Below are 17,323 nucleotides of genomic sequence, written 5' to 3' on the forward strand. Positions count from 1 at the left end.
TGACAATTGGGACAAATTCTGAGAAACACTGCTCAGTGATCCACAACTAAATTGTTCTATTAATGTGTGGCAGTCCTAATTAATAATTCTATCCTAGTACTATCCTTTTGGATTTAAATCTCTACTTCTCAAGCAACTACGATTTTATAATAATGTTACCGAAAGCAGGCAAAGAAAAAATTCTAATGACTAAAACCCCAAAGAGATAACCAAGACACATTTAAAACACTAGTAAATGTAATAAGATATACTTAACAGTATAGAAGCACTCAAATATAACTAATCTCAAATATTTTACCAAAAGAGTCAAGAACTTTGGGGGGGGCGGGAAACTGACTGCTAAATGAACATGTTACATAGAATTCTTCATTTAAAAGCATATGTAGGGTATAATGATCAGATATGGATGTAGTTCCCCAACTGCATGTTATAACAATTGTAATAGAGCTTCTGGGTGGCTAAGGAGCTAAACATCTGCCTTTCCCTCAGGTGTGATCCCAGGGTCCCAGGATTGAGTCCCCCAGGGGGCTCCCTGCTCTACAGGAAGCCTGCTTCTGCCTCGGCCTCTCTCTCTCTCTCTCTCATAAATAAGTAAATAAAATCTTTTTTTTTTAGTTGTAATAAATAAAAGAATTCTATATATAATAGGATGTTTTCTACAGGTTAGAAAGTAAATTTTATTTACAAATTTAATTAAATGGAAAAAGTATTGTAACATAGGATCTATATTTATTATAAAGATTAGACTGGGTTTCAATAACCAAGCCTTTTAATAATTTAATTAACTATATTACTTGCATCTACTCCTCCTGAGAATTCTTAAAGTTTTCCTTCCTGTCTTTCTGGAGAAATTGAGCAATCATAGTCACTGCAGGTAGAAACAACCTAGAGGGGAGGTGTGAGCTAGGGAATACTATCTCCCAACTGCTCATACACAGTGAACAGCCCCTAGTCCTCAAGAACACATTGTCTAAAAAAGAAAAAAAATATGGAAAAGTATGCTTTTTAAACTGTACATTAAAATGAATAAATAATAAAAATATAAAAAATAAAAAATTGTACATTAAGAAATGTTCCTAACAGGGCATCCCAGGTGGGTCAGCGGTTTAGCACCACCTTCAGCCCAGGGCGAGATCCTGGAGACTCAGGATTGAGTCCCACGTCAGACTCCCTGCATGGAACCTGCTTCTCCCTCTGCCTGTGTCTCTGTCTCTGTCTCTCTCTCATGAATAAATAAAATCTTTTTTTAAAAAAATCATTTAAAAAGAAAAAAAATGGGAAAAAATGGGGCAGTCCAGGTGGCTCAGCGGTTTAGCGCCGCCTTCAGCCCAGGGCGTGATACTGGAGACCCAGGATGGAGTCCCACATCGGGCTCCCTGCATGGAGCCTGCTTGTCCCTCTGCTTCTCCTTCTGCCTGTGTCTCTGCCTCTCTCTCTCTCTGTGTTTCTCATGAATAAATAAATAAAATATTTTAAAAAGGAAAAAAAATGTTCATAACATATGATCACTTCTTTTACTCTCCCAAATGAATCTTAATAAAACAATCAAAAGGAGGACAAATATTTACATGCCAGAGTGTTTACCACTGTATAGTATGGAAAAAAACAGAAACAATCAAAATGTTCAACGGGGGTAAAAATTACACTATGTTGGATCTGTGAGATGAACGGTTATTGTCTTTAAAAAAAAATTTCTAAAGCTCTATTGAATATGAAAATACATTTATAATTTAGTTACAAAAAAAGCCAGATACAAAATTACATATATCTTAATCCCCATTAATTTTAGAATCATGAAAAAAAGTGTTTTCTAAAAAACTGATTTTATACACACTAAACACAATACTCTACATTTAAGTTCTTCACTGCAGGAACTGACCAGGAAAGAATAGAGTAGGTAAAACCTATTATTCACCACAAAGACTTAGACCTATTGGATCTATAAGTTAATTTTCAGTTCACCTGGGTGGCTCAATCGGTTAAGTGTCTGCCTTCGGCTCAGGTCATGATACTAGGGTCCTGGGATTAAGCCCCGCAGCAGGCTCCTTACTCAGACGGAAGCCCGCTTCCCCCTTTGCCCATCTCCCTCAACTCCTGCTCTCTCTCTCTGCTTTCTCTCAAATTAAAAAAAGGGGGGGGGGGGAGATTTTCAATTGGCCTCAGCTATTCCAATTGTTTAAAAACTAAACAAAAGGCAGAAGTACTATCCTTTTGGACATTGTACATGGCATTAAACAGATAGCTGAGACTTAAAAGCACTAACAAATACTGAAATCATCACCACTCCATGTTTACACTAGCTTCATCTAAAAAATAAAAGTGTGTGTCTTAACTCATTAGGAATAACTTCAAAATTTTGAGAAGGTATTCTCTGAAAATTGGGGGGGGGGGGGGGGCGTGTTGTACCCAGTGACTGAAATTAGAAGTTATCGGTGGCGCTGTTTGTGAATCCTCCATAACCTACCCTAAGGAAAAGACAGAGACTAGGTTTAGCAGCTTGAATCCTACATCTGCCATGTGACTTCAGACACGTTTCTTCTCAGTCTTAATTTTCTTATCCATGAGACAAAGATAACTACAATTTACTTGTAGGACTGTTGTAAGCTTTAAACTGCCAGCACAAGGTTAAGACACATAGTGAAGAACTCAGGAAATGGTAGTTACAATATTTCAAATAATCATTCAGCTGGGGACCCCTGGGTGGCTGAGCGCCTGACTTTGGCTCGGGCATGTTCCTGAAGTCCAAGGGATGGAGTCCCACATCTGGCTTCCTACATGGAGCCTGCTTCTCCCTCTGCCTTTGTCTCTGCCTCTTTCTGTGTCTCTCATGAATAAATAAAATCTTAAAAAAAAAAATCATCCAGCTGCCTAGTGTACAATCTCAATTGTTGGTTTAACTAAAGTAAAGTAAATACTAGCTCTAAATTCACTGAGAGTTCAAAATAACCATAAAATTCATTATACAAGAGAGGAGGCACTGAATGCATCCATCAAGTTGGCAATCCTTGAATGAACAAAAGTACAATACAGTAGTTTAGTTGAAAACAACAGAGGATGAAAAAAATGGTGAAAAGGCAGACCTTACTGTTATTTAAAAAGTACACCTAAAAAGTGAATTAAAACGAGGAAACATGTGGAAAAAGAAGGGAAAAAAAAACCCATCTGGCAATGACATCTAAAAAAAGGTCAGTAACAGCTTTCACCAGTTAGGGCCCAGTCAGAAGACAGTGAAACTGGGAGGAGGAAGTTCATTGATAGGGCTGTTTACTTTGTCTTACTTCTCTTCACTTTCTCAAGGCAGAAAATGATGGCTACACCAGAAATACTAGCTTGAAAGAAAGCATCAGTTCAGTACCTTATAAGTGATAGTGACGTGTACCAGGTGTCAAACAGCAATTTAATATTGCAAATCCTGACTGGCAGATTAAATCTCTATAATCCAAAAATTCACAACCCCTACAAACCGGTATCAATTCTTAGTCAAATATTTAAGAAAGACCTGCAGCTCTCTCTGCCTGTGTGTCTGCCTCTAAGAAAAGAAAAGAAAAAAAAAAAAAAAAGACCTGCACCATGTAAGGTAGAACCAAACTGTGAACTAAGTATTACCTCCCAACAAGACTTTTCATAGACAGGCTCTTTATGGGGGGAAGGTGGGGCATTCAAAAACACATCACATTTAAAGGGACCTATATACTTCACAATCCTAGATGCTGTGCTCTAACATTATTTAACTATCCTCCAAGCCAGTAAATGTTCATGCTTCGTGAAGTCCACAGTTCCCCCAAACAAGAGTTTCTCCCTAATTAGGCAAGTAAAAGATAATGGATGAACACAATTATACAATAAAACAATGCTGGTCACAGCCACTTTGCGAATTATTCAAGAGGGAAATCAAGTTATGATAGGATGGGGAGGGACATCTGAGTGGCTCAGCAGTTGAGCGGCTGCCTTTGGCTCAGGTCATGACCCCCAGGTCCTGGGGCTCCCCGCAGGGGGCCTGCTTCTCCCTCTGGCTAGGTCTCTGCCTCTCTCTGTGTCTCTCATGAATAAATAAATAAAATCTTAAAAAAAAAAAAAAAAAAGGAAGGTTACAAGAGGATGAGTCAGCACAAATTCACACTACAAAACGTATATATCTGCATCCTCCTAACGGTGGGCTTAATTGCACATGTAAATTATAACATTTTATGCTTCAACACGTATGTGGGGTTGTGGGTGAAGGCTGAGGACACTGGCAGCGGCCAGGCCACTTTCCAGAGTCGTCACCAATTCCCAGTCCCTTAACAAAAGAAGTTCTCCGAGCTGGGCACGGGGCCTTACAAGTAACCCAACGCACAAGTACGCTCTTGACTAGGCTACGACATTGTGGGTCCGTTTCCTTCACAGCCGACTCCCGACACTCCCTCAGACGGAGGGATGAACAGCCGGATGCGAAGGATTCGGACGTGTACCACTTACTGCGCCGTTTGCATTCATTTGGGGAGACAGAATGCAACACCTCACAGAGAAGCTGCAGCGACGACACCACAAAATACTCTCCTCACAGGCCCCATTCACAAAAATGGGGGCGGGGCAAGGGATTAAGAAGAAACAGAGGGAAAAAGAACGGTCTCGCCCGGACGCGCGTGAAAGCGCCTGGGGTCTCCGGGGAGCGCCGGCACAGAGCCTGGGGCGAAGGGGCCAGTCTCCGGGACTGCGAGGCCGGCCCGCGTCTTCCGGGATCCCGCCAGAGCGGACGGCTGACGGCGAGCCGCACACCGCCTGCTGCGCCGCGACCGGGCCGCGCCTGCCAGGCGCTGCGACCCGTTACAAACAGCGGGGCTACCCAGCGGGCGGGCCGCATTCACCACCAGGCGGAAAGCGGCCCGAGCGGCGGGAGGGAGCCGCAAGTGTGGACTGTGGAAACCGGGGCATTCGTCTGGGCCTACCACTGACCTGGGCGTCCCGCCTTCCTCTCGCGCAACAGCGGTCCCCGGGCCGCGCGACTGAGAACAGGAACCAACAGGCTCGCGCCCTAAGCCTTTTTTTTCCCCCCTCTCGCTTCCCGCCCGATTTCCCGCGCGCTCACGCCCCTCCTCCAAACCTAAAATTCCTTCAGCCCCCTCCCAAGTGCGCGTGAACCAGATAGCCCTCAGTTCTCGCGAGAGGCTTTCCTCCTCCCTCCCCTCTGCCACTAGTGAGTGCGCGAACGAGAAAGGAGGAGGGCGCTCCAGGCGAAAGCACTGCGGCCGCCATTATCCTCTGTTTCTCAGCTGCTGCAACCTCGACGTCTCGCCTACGTCCCGCTTCTTTGCGGCCTATAGGTAATTGGGGCTTTTGGCGCTAGGGTATTATAGATTCAGGCATGGGTTTGGCCTCCCTAAAGGCTGCGTTGGCTTCTTTCAAGCCCGGCTTTCCTCGGGCCCGTAGCGGCCTCACAACCTAAAGGGAGGCGCCGGCGCGAGGCGTGGCGTCGCCTCCTTCGGCGCTTTGATTGACACGGCCTTGGGCCAATCACTTTGCCCTCGCGCCACCGCTAAACCCCGGGCAACCAATTGGGCTCGGCGGCGGGGTAGGGAGCGCGGGGAGGCGGGGGCAGGCGGCGGGGGCCTGCGCTCGCTCTCTGTCTAGCTGTGACCGGCTGAGGCGGCGAGGTGGCGCGGCGGCACAGGGACGGCGGCCTCGCGCGGTGAGGAGCGGGGCTGGATGAACGGCGCGCGGGGACGAGGGTCGGAGACCAAGTTTGCCGCTTGCGGGAGGCGTTTGGGGGCTGCTTGATGGTTGGCGGGTTCTCTGAGAGGGAACGTTGCCCGGTTTCCCCTCCCCCACCTCCGCCATTTCCCTGAGCGTATATCCGCAGTCCGAGCTGTGGGGTTAAGAGGCTTCGAGGATTTGTGAGGCATGTGTCTGTAGGATGATCGGTAGTTTTGTAGTTTTCAGAACTAGACATCTTGTGTAGGAAGGCGAAGTGGCCGGCGGGCGGGACCCGAGGGCGGTGGAGGACGCCGCCGCTCTCTTTGTGTGGGTCCCAGCGCACTAGGCCCTCCCGGCCCGGGCTTGGAGCTGGAGTGGGGGAGATGGAATGGTGGAGGCTGCCTCCGTTGCTTTGTCTCTCCCGCTGTGGGGGGAGGGTGCGGGGGATGAGATCTCGGGACCGCGTGGTGGGTGGGGGAGGGGGTCCGCGCTCGGCTCCGCCTAGTAGCACGTAGTCGCCATTACGCGGGCCGCCATTTCCTGTCGGGTCCGGGTGAAGAGCTTCGCGGCGCTTCTGCTCTCGCCTTCGGCTCTTTGAACTCCTGTTCCTGGGCTGTGGCGGATCTCCGGTACTGCGCGGCGGCGGGGCCGGGGCACGTTCGCGTTCGGCTGGTCGCGCCCGTATTTAGCGTTTTTTTTGCGGTTTGAGGAGTGGTAACTAAAAGAGTTGAACGGTGAACCGCGGCAACGTTTTCCTTACGAATGGAGCCCGCTGTCCTTGGAGTTCCTTAATGTAAATCTTCATCGTGCCTGAACATTTAGTTAAACGATGGCGGTGAGGGTAGCGTTTCAGTTAGTCGTTGGAAGAGAGGTTTATCGACAAACGGTATGGAAGATCGGGAGGCATAAATGTAGCTTGAGGCTGTCGCCTTCCTACCAGAGACTAGCCCTTGAGGGCTGGCGAAAGGTTGTCGGCGGTCCAATCGCTCGCGCTAGAGGGTCTGATTGTCAGGTTATAGACTTTTAACCTAAGATATTCTTACGGTGACAATATTAGCGTTTTAGGGCTTTATCGGCTGTTTGAATAGTCGAGTAATACTAGCAGTTGGGGGGTCTGATCCTGTATGAAGTTTTAAGATTTAATTCTCCGGTACATTGACCTGACTGTGGGATATACTAGCTTGAATTTGCCTTCATACTTGTAAGTTAGAGATTTCAGAGACTGGCCTTTCAGGTCACCAATGGGAAGATACAAAGCCACGCGCAATTTAAAATTCCAGCATAGCTGATTTTGTATCTATAAACGTACACCTTTGGGGACAAAATTGAAGGCTTTGGGGTTTACGTCGTCCAGACTTCGTCTTCTCTGTATTGTGTAAACAATTAGTTGCCGTGGTGAGACTGTCCAGTGGCTAAAAATTTGGTTTTCTTTTTACAAAGAATGAGATAGGGTCCTGTGGTTTTTGGTTTGTCTTAAGGCAATCATTTGAGAGTATAAGACCCAGTTTTAGGAAGAGCTGTTTAGTTTGTATTCAAATCGCTGTTAACTAGTATTCAGTAATAACCAAAAGGCAAAACTGATTTATGTTGGTTTTTATAGGCTACTGCAGCACTAGGGTGTCAGTTGGTCCCGCCCAGAACACTTCAGTTCTGCTCTGCAAGGATATATAATACCTGGTACGTTCTAGAAGCAGTCATTTCTTTGCCTTTTTTATTATTATTCAGTGAGACACAAAGCTTACTTTGCAATAAACCAAATGTACAAGTCTCTTTATTTTTCAACAGATTGGTGTGTCCATTTGATACACGAAAATGGAAACTGAACAGCCAGAGGAAACCTTCCCCAACACCGAAACCAATGGTGAATTTGGTGAGAGATTTTAATTTTAACAATTACTGTATTTTCCATTCTGTTTCATTATTTAGAACTGTTTGGTCTGACATCCCACTCAGCTATCTCTTGATTCTTATTTATGAAGTAGACATGAGTGTCATATGCATTAATGGCTGTAACCTTTACAGACGATAAAAATACTATTTACTTGCATTTTACAACCATCAATCCTTTGAAGTATTTTGTCCCATTGTTTTGTGTTTAGAAAGTGTTATTGGGAGGGAATGTGCTTTGATTGAGTTAGCAAAACTCCAAACAGAATCGAGCTGCTTTCTCTGACCAATGGGTTGAAACTAAAATGTAATTGAAATAAAGGTGCTTTTTCTTATAGTAACTAGTGCTTTTTTGAAATCTGAACTAATTTGTAGGTAAACGCCCTGCAGAAGATATGGAAGAGGAACAAGCTTTTAAAAGATCTAGAAACACTGATGAGATGGTTGAACTACGCATTTTGCTTCAGAGCAAGGTATAAATTTTGTTCTCAAAAATTTGAGGTTGGTTCTACTTAAAGTAGAAATTAAAATTAGTTATGGTTTGGCTCTCTGGGAATCAGTGTAAACCTTACAGTTTGAAGAATATAAAGATTAGTGTGTCCTTTTCCAAACAGATTTGTAGGCCACGTTATTTTGATAATAGTTAAAAACACTTAATATAGTGAGTCCGTACAGGTCAGAGTAGGGTGATGCTTAAGGCATTGATGGATTAAAGTTTATACCTTGATTGCATTGTAGGGAAAACATAGTTGGTAACAGTGTGAGGGTATCTAATACGTTTAAGTTATTTTTTTGTCAGAAGGAAACTGTAAAATTAATCAATGCTTAACTTTTATGCTTCATGTAATTTTTGGCATGCTGAAAAATCCAAAGCTGTCTTGGTTGTTTGGTCCCCAAAGCACATAGACTCTTGATTTTTTTTTTTTCTTTTTTTACCTGATGGTTTTGATTTTGATTACCTCCAAATAGATTTTCCGTTCTGTCGCCCAAAAAGGGAGGTTAGAGGGTTTTTGTTCTTTGCTGCAGTTAAGAGCATAGAAAGGCATATTAACATAAGGAAAGGGAAAAGTAAGCTTTTTTGTTTTTTTATCTTCTCCAGAATGCTGGGGCAGTGATTGGAAAAGGAGGCAAGAATATTAAGGCTCTCCGTACAGACGTAAGTATTAAAGAGTTTAAACTACTACACAAGCAGCTTCAGTTTATGTGTGTAGAAATTTAAAGATTTGCATCATAGAAATCATTTAATAGTCTAGTTTCAAGCCATTTGTAATAATTGATTACATAGATGATTTCAAGGTTTGCCATTCCTGATTTAACGAAGCCCAGATTGAGTTTGGGAAGGGGGGGGTCTGTATTAAACCTCTTCACTTTCTAATAACTTTCCACCAAATTCCTCACTTCAAGATAACATTTTAATTAGAAATAATAACAGTGTAAAGACCCTTAATTGCACCATTTACCATGTGTGAATCAATTATAGTATATCAAAACCATTGCAGGTGGCTGATTAAACTCAGAAACTTTTATTTCCTTTTTTTAATCGTCCATCTGTTTAACAGCTTGCACATGGAGCACAGATATTAATGTTGAGGTTGCATGATTTAAATATGGGTAAAGAATAGACAACTTATTCTTATAATTGGGAAACCATTTGTCAATGCCAGTGATTTGAGTCTTCATATTATATAGTGGGTTGACTCTTGTGATTAGACACATTAAATGTTGGTATCACCAGAAGTGAGCATTTATCTAGGACTTGGCTACACCAAAATTCCTAAATTTTTTCTCATAGTGTACACACTCTTTTAATGTTTCCTTGCTAAAGTTGAGGCAAATAATAACTTTGTGTTGAATACTTATTTGATAGTATTTCATTTCTCTCTTGGTCGCAGATCTTTGTATGTTCCTCTTGTAAACTGAACTTGAAATTTTGTTTAAATTTTGACTTGCCTGCTAGGATCTAGGAATGCGTTTTAAACCTCCAGGAAACCAAACTGGTCTTTTTTAAGAGTTAGGGTTTTTGGTGGTGTGGGAATTTTTGTTTTGTCTTTTATAAACCTCTCTCCTCTTAATCCAGATGTTCTATATAATTATCTGGGTTATTAATTTCCCCATTTCCTCAAGAATTTCAGTGAACTGAGTCATGACAGGTTTTGTGTCTACCCTCATGAGCCAGCCTGCTACTGAAACATCGTTTGTTTAAAAAAAAAAAATAGTACCATCATTTAAGGTCCTTAAATGTTAAGCCACAGTCAGATATAGAGAAGTCCATTATTGTGTTAGTCTTCAGAACAACTTAAGCTTGTTTCATTAATTGAGAGTATGAGTATAGTTTGTATTAAATTAAAATTTATTGCTTTTCCCCCTTTTCCCTCTCCTTGTTTTTTTGGCCATATATCTCCGTTGCCCATGTACTGGATCGACTTACCCCTGCGTTGCCCACCATGACGTTGGCCCATCCGCCCCTGAACGCCCATGTGAAAACCCTGGTTGGCTATGCCCAAAAATGTGCTCGTTGCCAAACGGGTACCATACTTGACAACTTCTGATTGAATGCCCATGCCCAATGCCAACATCCACGAACGCCAATGACCAATGCAGTACAATGCCAGTGTTTCAGTCCCAGACAGCAGTGGCCCCGAGCGGTATGTCCCAACAGTTTATGCCTCACTGCCTGATTAGAAAGAGAGAAATGTATTTTATTACCTGCCTTTTATATAATTAAATAGTATCCCCTTTAGACGGTGTATTGTTTTTCAAGTTTCTGTCTTATTTTCCCCATTAAGTCTTTTTGTCACTGAACTTTTACCGTGAGTTGCCCACCCAAACGATCCACTAATTTTATTTCGATGGAAGGAGCACAGCTTCAAGTGTTGCATATTTGCTGCATTGTAAATCAAATTGTTACCAAAGTAGTCTCTCGCTCTGTCTTTGTGGCCCACCTTGCTTCCCAACATTGCCTGTTCATAATTTTTTCTGATGAAATGCTAACTCTGGTTCACTTTCCTTCACTTCTCATTTGTGTTGTCTTTGTTTTGTCTCGCATTTGTATTTGTTTTCTTGCAGAGCCCATTAGTGATCTAATTTCTAACTGGTATCCATAACCTTACTCCAAATATAATGTTCACCACTTGCATATTCCCCCACTTTTGCCTAAGAGAAGGTGTGCCAGTTTTACCAATGTTAACAGCGAGGGTATCCTTAATTAACTTAGTGGTGGCGGGGAACATAAATATTCGACTCTGCTTCAGTTCTGGTCAATTTATTGCCCACTTAATCTGAGCCCTTCCAAGAGCCCATTCTCTCTGTCTCTCTGCAAGTCTCCTAATATTGTTATCATGTCTGTATTGGGCATAAAACAAAATGCATGTGAAAAATCTATAAATAGGCTACTTTAAATGGGGAGATTAAATAATTGTATGTTACTTCTCTGTAAAAGTTTGTATGACTACTGGTGATGAACACAAAACTCATTTTTCTTTTTCACCTTTTTTGTACTATCTGGTATTTGTGATGTTTGACAGCATATTGAGTATCAGTGCTGATATTGAGACAATTGGAGAAATTCTGAAGAAAATCATCCCTACCTTGGAAGAGGTAGGTGCTATATTTTTTTTAATGTATTTGGCAATTGGGGGCTTTTTAAATGTTTTATTGGGGCTTAATGGGGGGAGGTGGAGAGTCAGTGGCTGTAACAGTTTGTAGCAGCAGTGTTTTATATAATGTGCAGGATTACTATTCTATAGCTTGTTTTAAAATGTGATCTCAAAAATTTTTTTAATGTAGTCTGGCCACTCCAGAGTAAATATAAACTACTTGTGTCTTGCACATGAGTGTAGTATGTATTTAATGGGCTGTAGTTACAGATATGTTTTTTAAATTAAAATACTGATTGTGGACTGTCGGAAAGGACTGTGTTTGATCTAGTTACGGATTTTAATTCTATTACAGTATTTGCTGGATGTATAGAAAAATTACATGTTGATTTTTAAGAGTAGATAAAGCAATTTCTCATGTAATGGTATAGATACGAAATGTGTTGTAGTAGCTTTACCAATATATGCGACAATAGCCTGATCACACTAGACACTTAACCTATTACTCTTATTTTTCTACTTTCAGGGCCTGCAGTTGCCATCACCCACTGCAACCAGCCAGCTCCCGCTCGAATCTGATGCTGTGGAATGCTTAAATGTATGTCATAGTGCCATTGAACCCCACTGAAGTATGGAGCCTGGCCCATAGGATCAATTTTATTTTTAACATAGTGTACTTTCCCATCTCTAGAAAAAGGCTTAAAAACATGATAAATGAATGGTCTTACAACTCACTGTTGACCCTGCTCCATGCTGCAGTGGGAATTAACTACATTTGCAAAGTGCTTTGCAGTCATTTTTATTATGGTGTTATTTGAATGTTGATAATAATTTTGTGGTAACAGCGACATGCTAAATGGCTGCAGTGTGGGTATGGTGTTGCAGGACCTGAAAATAAAATAGTTTTTTAAGGTGGTGCAGAATGTCCTTTTTGGGCCTGGCTATTGAGGATAATAAGCACATAACTGGTAAAGTTATTGAAATATAAATTCAGGTTGCTCACTGCAACAGTATATTGTCATGCTTATAGCAGATAAGTGTGTATTTTTGAGTATTCCTTAATTCGGGACTAAAATTTTATAACTCTCCCTCTGCAGTACCAACACTATAAAGGAAGTGACTTTGACTGCGAGTTGAGACTGTTGATTCATCAGAGTCTGGCAGGAGGAATTATTGGGGTCAAAGGTGCTAAAATCAAAGAACTTCGAGAGGTAAAAGCAGTGTTTTATTTTCTTTTCCTGCCGTACTAAAGAATAGTACTCTGTATAGAGCTGGGTCAGTAGGCTTCTCGTCCCCCCCCCCCCCCCTTTGGAGTTTCCTCAAAATTCCCCATTACTTCTGTTTTTATCTAATTTGCTTTTAAAGTATAACAAAGGCCTGGACATGCTGGGGCAAGTTCTTCTGCCAATACCATGGCAAAGTCCTAGAGTTACTAACAGGGTTTTTATATGGGGGGGGGGGGTCCTGATTGTGAAGGTAAATTTATCTGAACCCAGGAAATCTTTTTTTTCTTCTGATTAACTAATATTTCTTGTTTTTTTGTAAACTTAGAACACACAGACAACAATCAAGCTTTTCCAGGAATGCTGTCCTCATTCCACTGACAGAGTTGTTCTTATTGGAGGAAAACCTGATAGGGTGGTAGAGTGCATCAAGATCATCCTTGATCTTATATCAGAGGTATCTTCGGAATACTTTTTTTACATTTAATTTCATGTAACTAATGTTTTATTTTATTCTAAGCTGTTTATGCAATGTTGAGGCAAATAGTTATTTGTCCTTACTCATTTAAAAATTCTTTGAGAGAGGGTCTTTTGATCATTGGTGAGAATTTTTAATACCTTTGGTCCTTCAAATGAAGCTTCTATAATTCTCTATAGTACTACATTGCACAGCTTCCAGACTGATATGCTTTAGTGTGAATTACAGGCTTAGATAACATGTTGGTCCCCTCAGCCTTTGAGATGGTTACTTTGTTCTTTACAGACCCCTTTTTGGAATGTGTGAATGGGGTTGTAGTCTCTTGAGATGGAGTGAGAAAAGCAGGCAGCTAAAACACACCAAAAATACTGCTTTTTTAAAAATCCTTTCCTTCCTACTATTAACTTTTGCCTAGATTCCTTTCCCTGCCACCAATACCTCTCAGGAAAAATAAAGGATTTGAAATGTTCAGCTTGTTGATATGAAACAAGGCTCTTTTCCTTCGATCTGTAACATTGCTATATTTTTGTTTTAGTCTCCCATCAAAGGACGTGCACAGCCTTATGATCCCAATTTTTATGATGAAACCTACGATTATGGTGGCTTTACAATGATGTTTGATGACCGCCGTGGACGCCCTGTGGGATTTCCCATGCGGGGGAGAGGTGGTTTTGACAGAATGCCTCCTGGTCGGGGTGGGCGTCCTATGCCTCCATCCAGAAGAGATTATGACGATATGAGCCCTCGCCGAGGACCTCCTCCTCCACCTCCTGGAAGAGGTGGCCGGGGTGGTAGTAGAGCTCGGAATCTTCCTCTTCCTCCTCCACCACCACCTAGAGGAGGGTAAGTTTCTTCTCCATCCACACATTCTTAATCTATAAGACTTTTCACTTTATGGGTAGATATGGTAGATGTTTGTTTGGTATGTGTGACATGTAAATAAGCTGAGATTACAACAATTGCTATGTGTTTCCAGGGATCTCATGGCCTATGACAGAAGAGGAAGACCTGGAGACCGCTACGATGGCATGGTAAGTAAGAACTCTTTTTTTTTGTTTTGTTTTTTAAATCATGTAGTTGACATCTTGTTGAAGATGATTAATGACTAGTTAAATCATTTCAGTTGTTTATTGGAACATTAAGACTTTATTGAGCCATTTTTGTTTGTGAGAATATGTGATTTGTTGCCAACAATACATGTTTAGTGATGTGAAATAGAAGTTGGGCATATGAAAGTGGTAGCTCTGTAGCTGAAACACAGTATAGATTATGTTAATAGTTCTGTCTCTGACACAGGTTGGTTTCAGTGCTGATGAAACTTGGGACTCTGCAATAGATACATGGAGCCCATCAGAATGGCAGATGGCTTATGAACCACAGGTTGAGTATCATGGGTGTTTGTATTCATATCAGTAATAATTTTAAATGCTTGCCTACTTGTCCATGTTTTAGTTCCCCTCCTACAACGTTTTGTTTCTATGCTATGTACCTGAAGGGTTTCCTTCCCCAAGGATTGTCTTCTGAAACATACTAGGGAGAATATGGGAGGACTTTAGTTTCCTAAACTAAGATTTTGGGAATATTAACCTGAAGAATAGTTTTGAAGGCAAAGTAATTTTTTATTTTTTCTTTCCATTTTTAGGGTGGCTCCGGATATGGTAAGTCTTTTCCTTTATAAAATCAAAACATTATTTCATGCTTTCTAAATGAACTTCATGCTCATTATTTAAATCAGATTATTCCTATGCAGGGGGTCGTGGCTCATATGGTGATCTTGGTGGACCTATTATTACTACACAAGTAACTATTCCCAAAGATGTAAGTATTCGTTCAATTTTTATGTTCTTGTAATGTTACAAGGAACATTTAATAAATCCTCTTCTTTACATTTCTTGGTTTTTAATAAAAGGTTTTAATAAAGCTATTGTATCCTAGGATTAAATTTGTTTATGGACTTCAGTGAGATCTTTCTCTGGTTTGAGTCTTGTACTATTTTTAAAAGCAGAGGGTCTGAAGCCCCTTTTTTGTTAAAGGAAATGCTGATGTGCACTGTAAATACGTTATAATTCAAAATTTGACTGGTGAGAGGTTTTTTAAATAAGTAATCCTAGAATGAATTGAAATGTCAATACTCCTGATACTCATTGAAAATACCAGTAATAGTTATTTTTAAAGTATGTCATAAACACTTGTTTTTAAAATCTTTTCAGTTGGCTGGATCTATTATTGGCAAAGGTGGTCAGCGGATTAAGCAAATCCGTCATGAGTCAGGAGCTTCGATCAAAATTGATGAACCTCTAGAAGGGTCTGAAGATCGGATCATTACCATTACAGGAACACAGGACCAGATACAGAATGCACAGTATTTGCTGCAGAACAGGTCAGTTTGAGTTTAGCTTTATGTTAACATACCCATACTAAAACTTTAAAAAGCTTTTCTTCTCAATTGGTTTTTCTTTTAGAAGCCATGGTGTCTCAACCTTTTGGGGACCTAACTTCTAAACATTCTAATAGCTTTGCTTTAATTTTCTTCTGCTTTCTTACTAAAAACGAAGACATTCAATACTAATCTTGCTGGAAGAAGCCTTAACCAAGCAAACTTCTCATTTCTCTGGTGAAAACTGCTGCCAAAACCACTTGTTATAAATTATACAGAGCCTGTAGAAAATATAGAAGATTCAGTGGATGTTGGTCTAGTTCTGTGTGGAAGACTAGTGATTTTGTTGTTTTTAGATAACTAAATCGACAACAAATCACAGTCTGCCATATGGCACAGGCCATGCCTCTACAGGACAAATGATTGGTGCTGTAAAATGCAGCATTTCACACCTTACTGGCATTTCTTCGTCTTTTCTACCAAATATTAACAACTTTTAATTTCATTTTCCTAATTCTGCTCTACTAATGTCTGATTTACTACTCATTTTTCTTGAAGTTTACATTGCTCTAATTTTATAATTGCTAATGTTTTTAATTCTTATTTCTAATTGTAATGGACATATTTATCATTTTAATTTAGCATTGAAATTGTCTTAATGTTGATTAAGATGTTACGAACAAAAATTCTAATTCGTACTTTTTTTTCTTTTCTTTTATAGTGTGAAGCAGTATGCAGATGTTGAAGGATTCTAATGCAAGATATTTTTTCTTTTTTATAGTGTGAAGCAGTATTCTGGAAAGTTTTTCTAAGACTAGTGAAGAACTGAAGGAGTCCTGCATCTTTTTTTTTTTATCTGCTTCTGTTTAAAAAGCCAACATTCCTCTGCTTCATAGGTGTTCTGCATTTGAGGTGTAGTGAAATCTTTGCTGTTCACCAGATGTAATGTTTTAGTTCCTTACAAACAGGGTGGGGGGGGGGAAGGGCGTGCAAAAACTAACATTGAAATTTTGAAACAGCAGCAGAGTGAGTGAATTTTAATTTTTGTTCATTGTTGGTGGTTTAAAAGAAAAATTCCCCCCATGTAATTATTGTGAACACTTTGCTTTGTGGTCACTGTAACATTTTGGGGGGGGTGGGACAGGGAGGAAAAGTAACAATAGTCCATATGTCCCTGGCATCTATTCAGAGCAGTGTGCAGAATGTAATGCTCTTTTGTAAGAAACGTTTTATGATTTTTAAAATAAATTTAGTGAACCTATTTTTGGTGGTCATTTTTTTTAAGGCAGTCATTTTTCAAATGGCTGGATTCCCCAACCCACCCCAAACTAAACACTAAGTTTGATTTTCAGCTCCTCTGTTGGATATAAATAAATGCATCTCTTCTTGGACATAGGCATAATATCTTGGCAAATTCCATTCTGGTGATTTATTAATGATTTGAAAGTCCATTGTTTGGGAAGAAATTCCGTCATACACATCTACGCTTATAATAAGCTGGGGATTTTTTTTTTGTTTGCAAATGCTTGCCCCTACTCTGCAACAGTTTTCTATGTTAGTAATTGTGAAGGAGAACCAAGGGTGGGGAGCAATACTACAAATTGAGTAATAGTATAAGTATATGCCACAAGTCTAATGGCAGTAAGTTTTATTAATCAGAATAATACTTGGTTATGGAAGTGACTGATGCTAAATAAATCCTTTTTATTTTTTATTAGATAATTTCTCACTTATAGACAAACTGTCAGCCTGCTAGCGTCTTAGTTAAACTTTGTAAAATATATATATATTCTTGTTTTTCCATTGTATGCAAATTGAAGGAAAAAGATGTACCATTTCTCTGTTGTATGTTGGATTATGTAGGAAATGTTTGTGAAAAATTCAAAAAAACGATGAAAAAAAGTTCCTGTGGATGTTTTGTGTAGTATTTTGGCATTTGTATGGATAGTTAAAAGTTCACTTCCAAATAAATAAAACTCCCATAATGCTAGATTTGATGTGTGCCCAATTTGAACAAGGGTTGATTGACTACCTGTAAAATTTGTTCAAACGTTCCTCTTGTAAGGAAATACAGTAATCTTAAGTTGTA

At 40.5% G+C, this 17,323-nt stretch overlaps 2 protein-coding genes across 27 annotated transcripts in view; one reads left to right on the plus strand and one right to left on the minus strand.

Moving 5' to 3' along the window:
* Positions 1-5,827, minus strand: part of RMI1 (RecQ mediated genome instability 1) — an 18,771-nt gene extending 12,944 nt beyond the window's left edge. For 2 of the 8 annotated variants that reach the window (XM_072836283.1, XM_072836273.1), the window contains exon 1: positions 4,936-5,126. The gene's annotated coding sequence lies outside the window, so the exon portion shown is untranslated. Of the gene's footprint in view, positions 1-4,458; positions 4,617-4,935; positions 5,157-5,808 lie in introns of those variants that run through there. The other 6 variants (XM_072836241.1, XM_072836293.1, XM_072836247.1 and 3 more) reach the window with 6 other exon arrangements.
* HNRNPK (heterogeneous nuclear ribonucleoprotein K) lies at positions 5,144-17,323 on the plus strand. Of its 19 annotated transcripts, none has more exons than XM_072836333.1 (17): positions 5,144-5,303; positions 7,274-7,350; positions 7,459-7,543; positions 7,936-8,033; positions 8,660-8,716; positions 10,162-10,205; positions 11,085-11,157; positions 11,683-11,754; positions 12,254-12,367; positions 12,708-12,836; positions 13,393-13,700; positions 13,834-13,888; positions 14,154-14,237; positions 14,500-14,515; positions 14,593-14,675; positions 15,068-15,237; positions 15,956-17,323. In XM_072836333.1, exons 3-17 carry the CDS (start codon positions 7,486-7,488, stop codon positions 15,987-15,989), a joined length of 1,395 nt encoding a protein of 464 aa, XP_072692434.1. In that variant the 5' UTR covers positions 5,144-5,303; positions 7,274-7,350; positions 7,459-7,485; the 3' UTR covers positions 15,990-17,323. The 19 variants fall into 19 exon arrangements, 11 of the variants coding, with proteins under 11 accessions (XP_072692434.1, XP_072692485.1, XP_072692494.1 ...); XM_072836384.1 differs by having other exon boundaries at positions 16,016-17,323; XM_072836393.1 differs by having other exon boundaries at positions 14,608-14,675.

The sequence above is a fragment of the Canis lupus genome, chromosome 1, assembly GCF_048164855.1.
Source record: "Canis lupus baileyi chromosome 1, mCanLup2.hap1, whole genome shotgun sequence".
Classification (NCBI taxonomy): Eukaryota; Metazoa; Chordata; class Mammalia; order Carnivora; family Canidae; genus Canis; species Canis lupus.

What these genes read in the sequence shown, in the direction of transcription:
- HNRNPK (XM_072836333.1), top strand. Translation starts at nt 7,486, where the DNA reads ATGGAAACTGAACAGCCAGAGGAAACCTTCCCCAACACCGAAACCAAT. An exon ending in TCATCCCTACCTTGGAAGAG is followed by an intron (nt 11,158 to 11,682) that starts GTAGGTGCTATA and finishes TTCTACTTTCAG; the next exon opens with GGCCTGCAGTTGCCATCACC. An exon ending in CAGTATTTGCTGCAGAACAG is followed by an intron (nt 15,238 to 15,955) that starts GTCAGTTTGAGT and finishes TTTCTTTTATAG; the next exon opens with TGTGAAGCAGTATGCAGATG.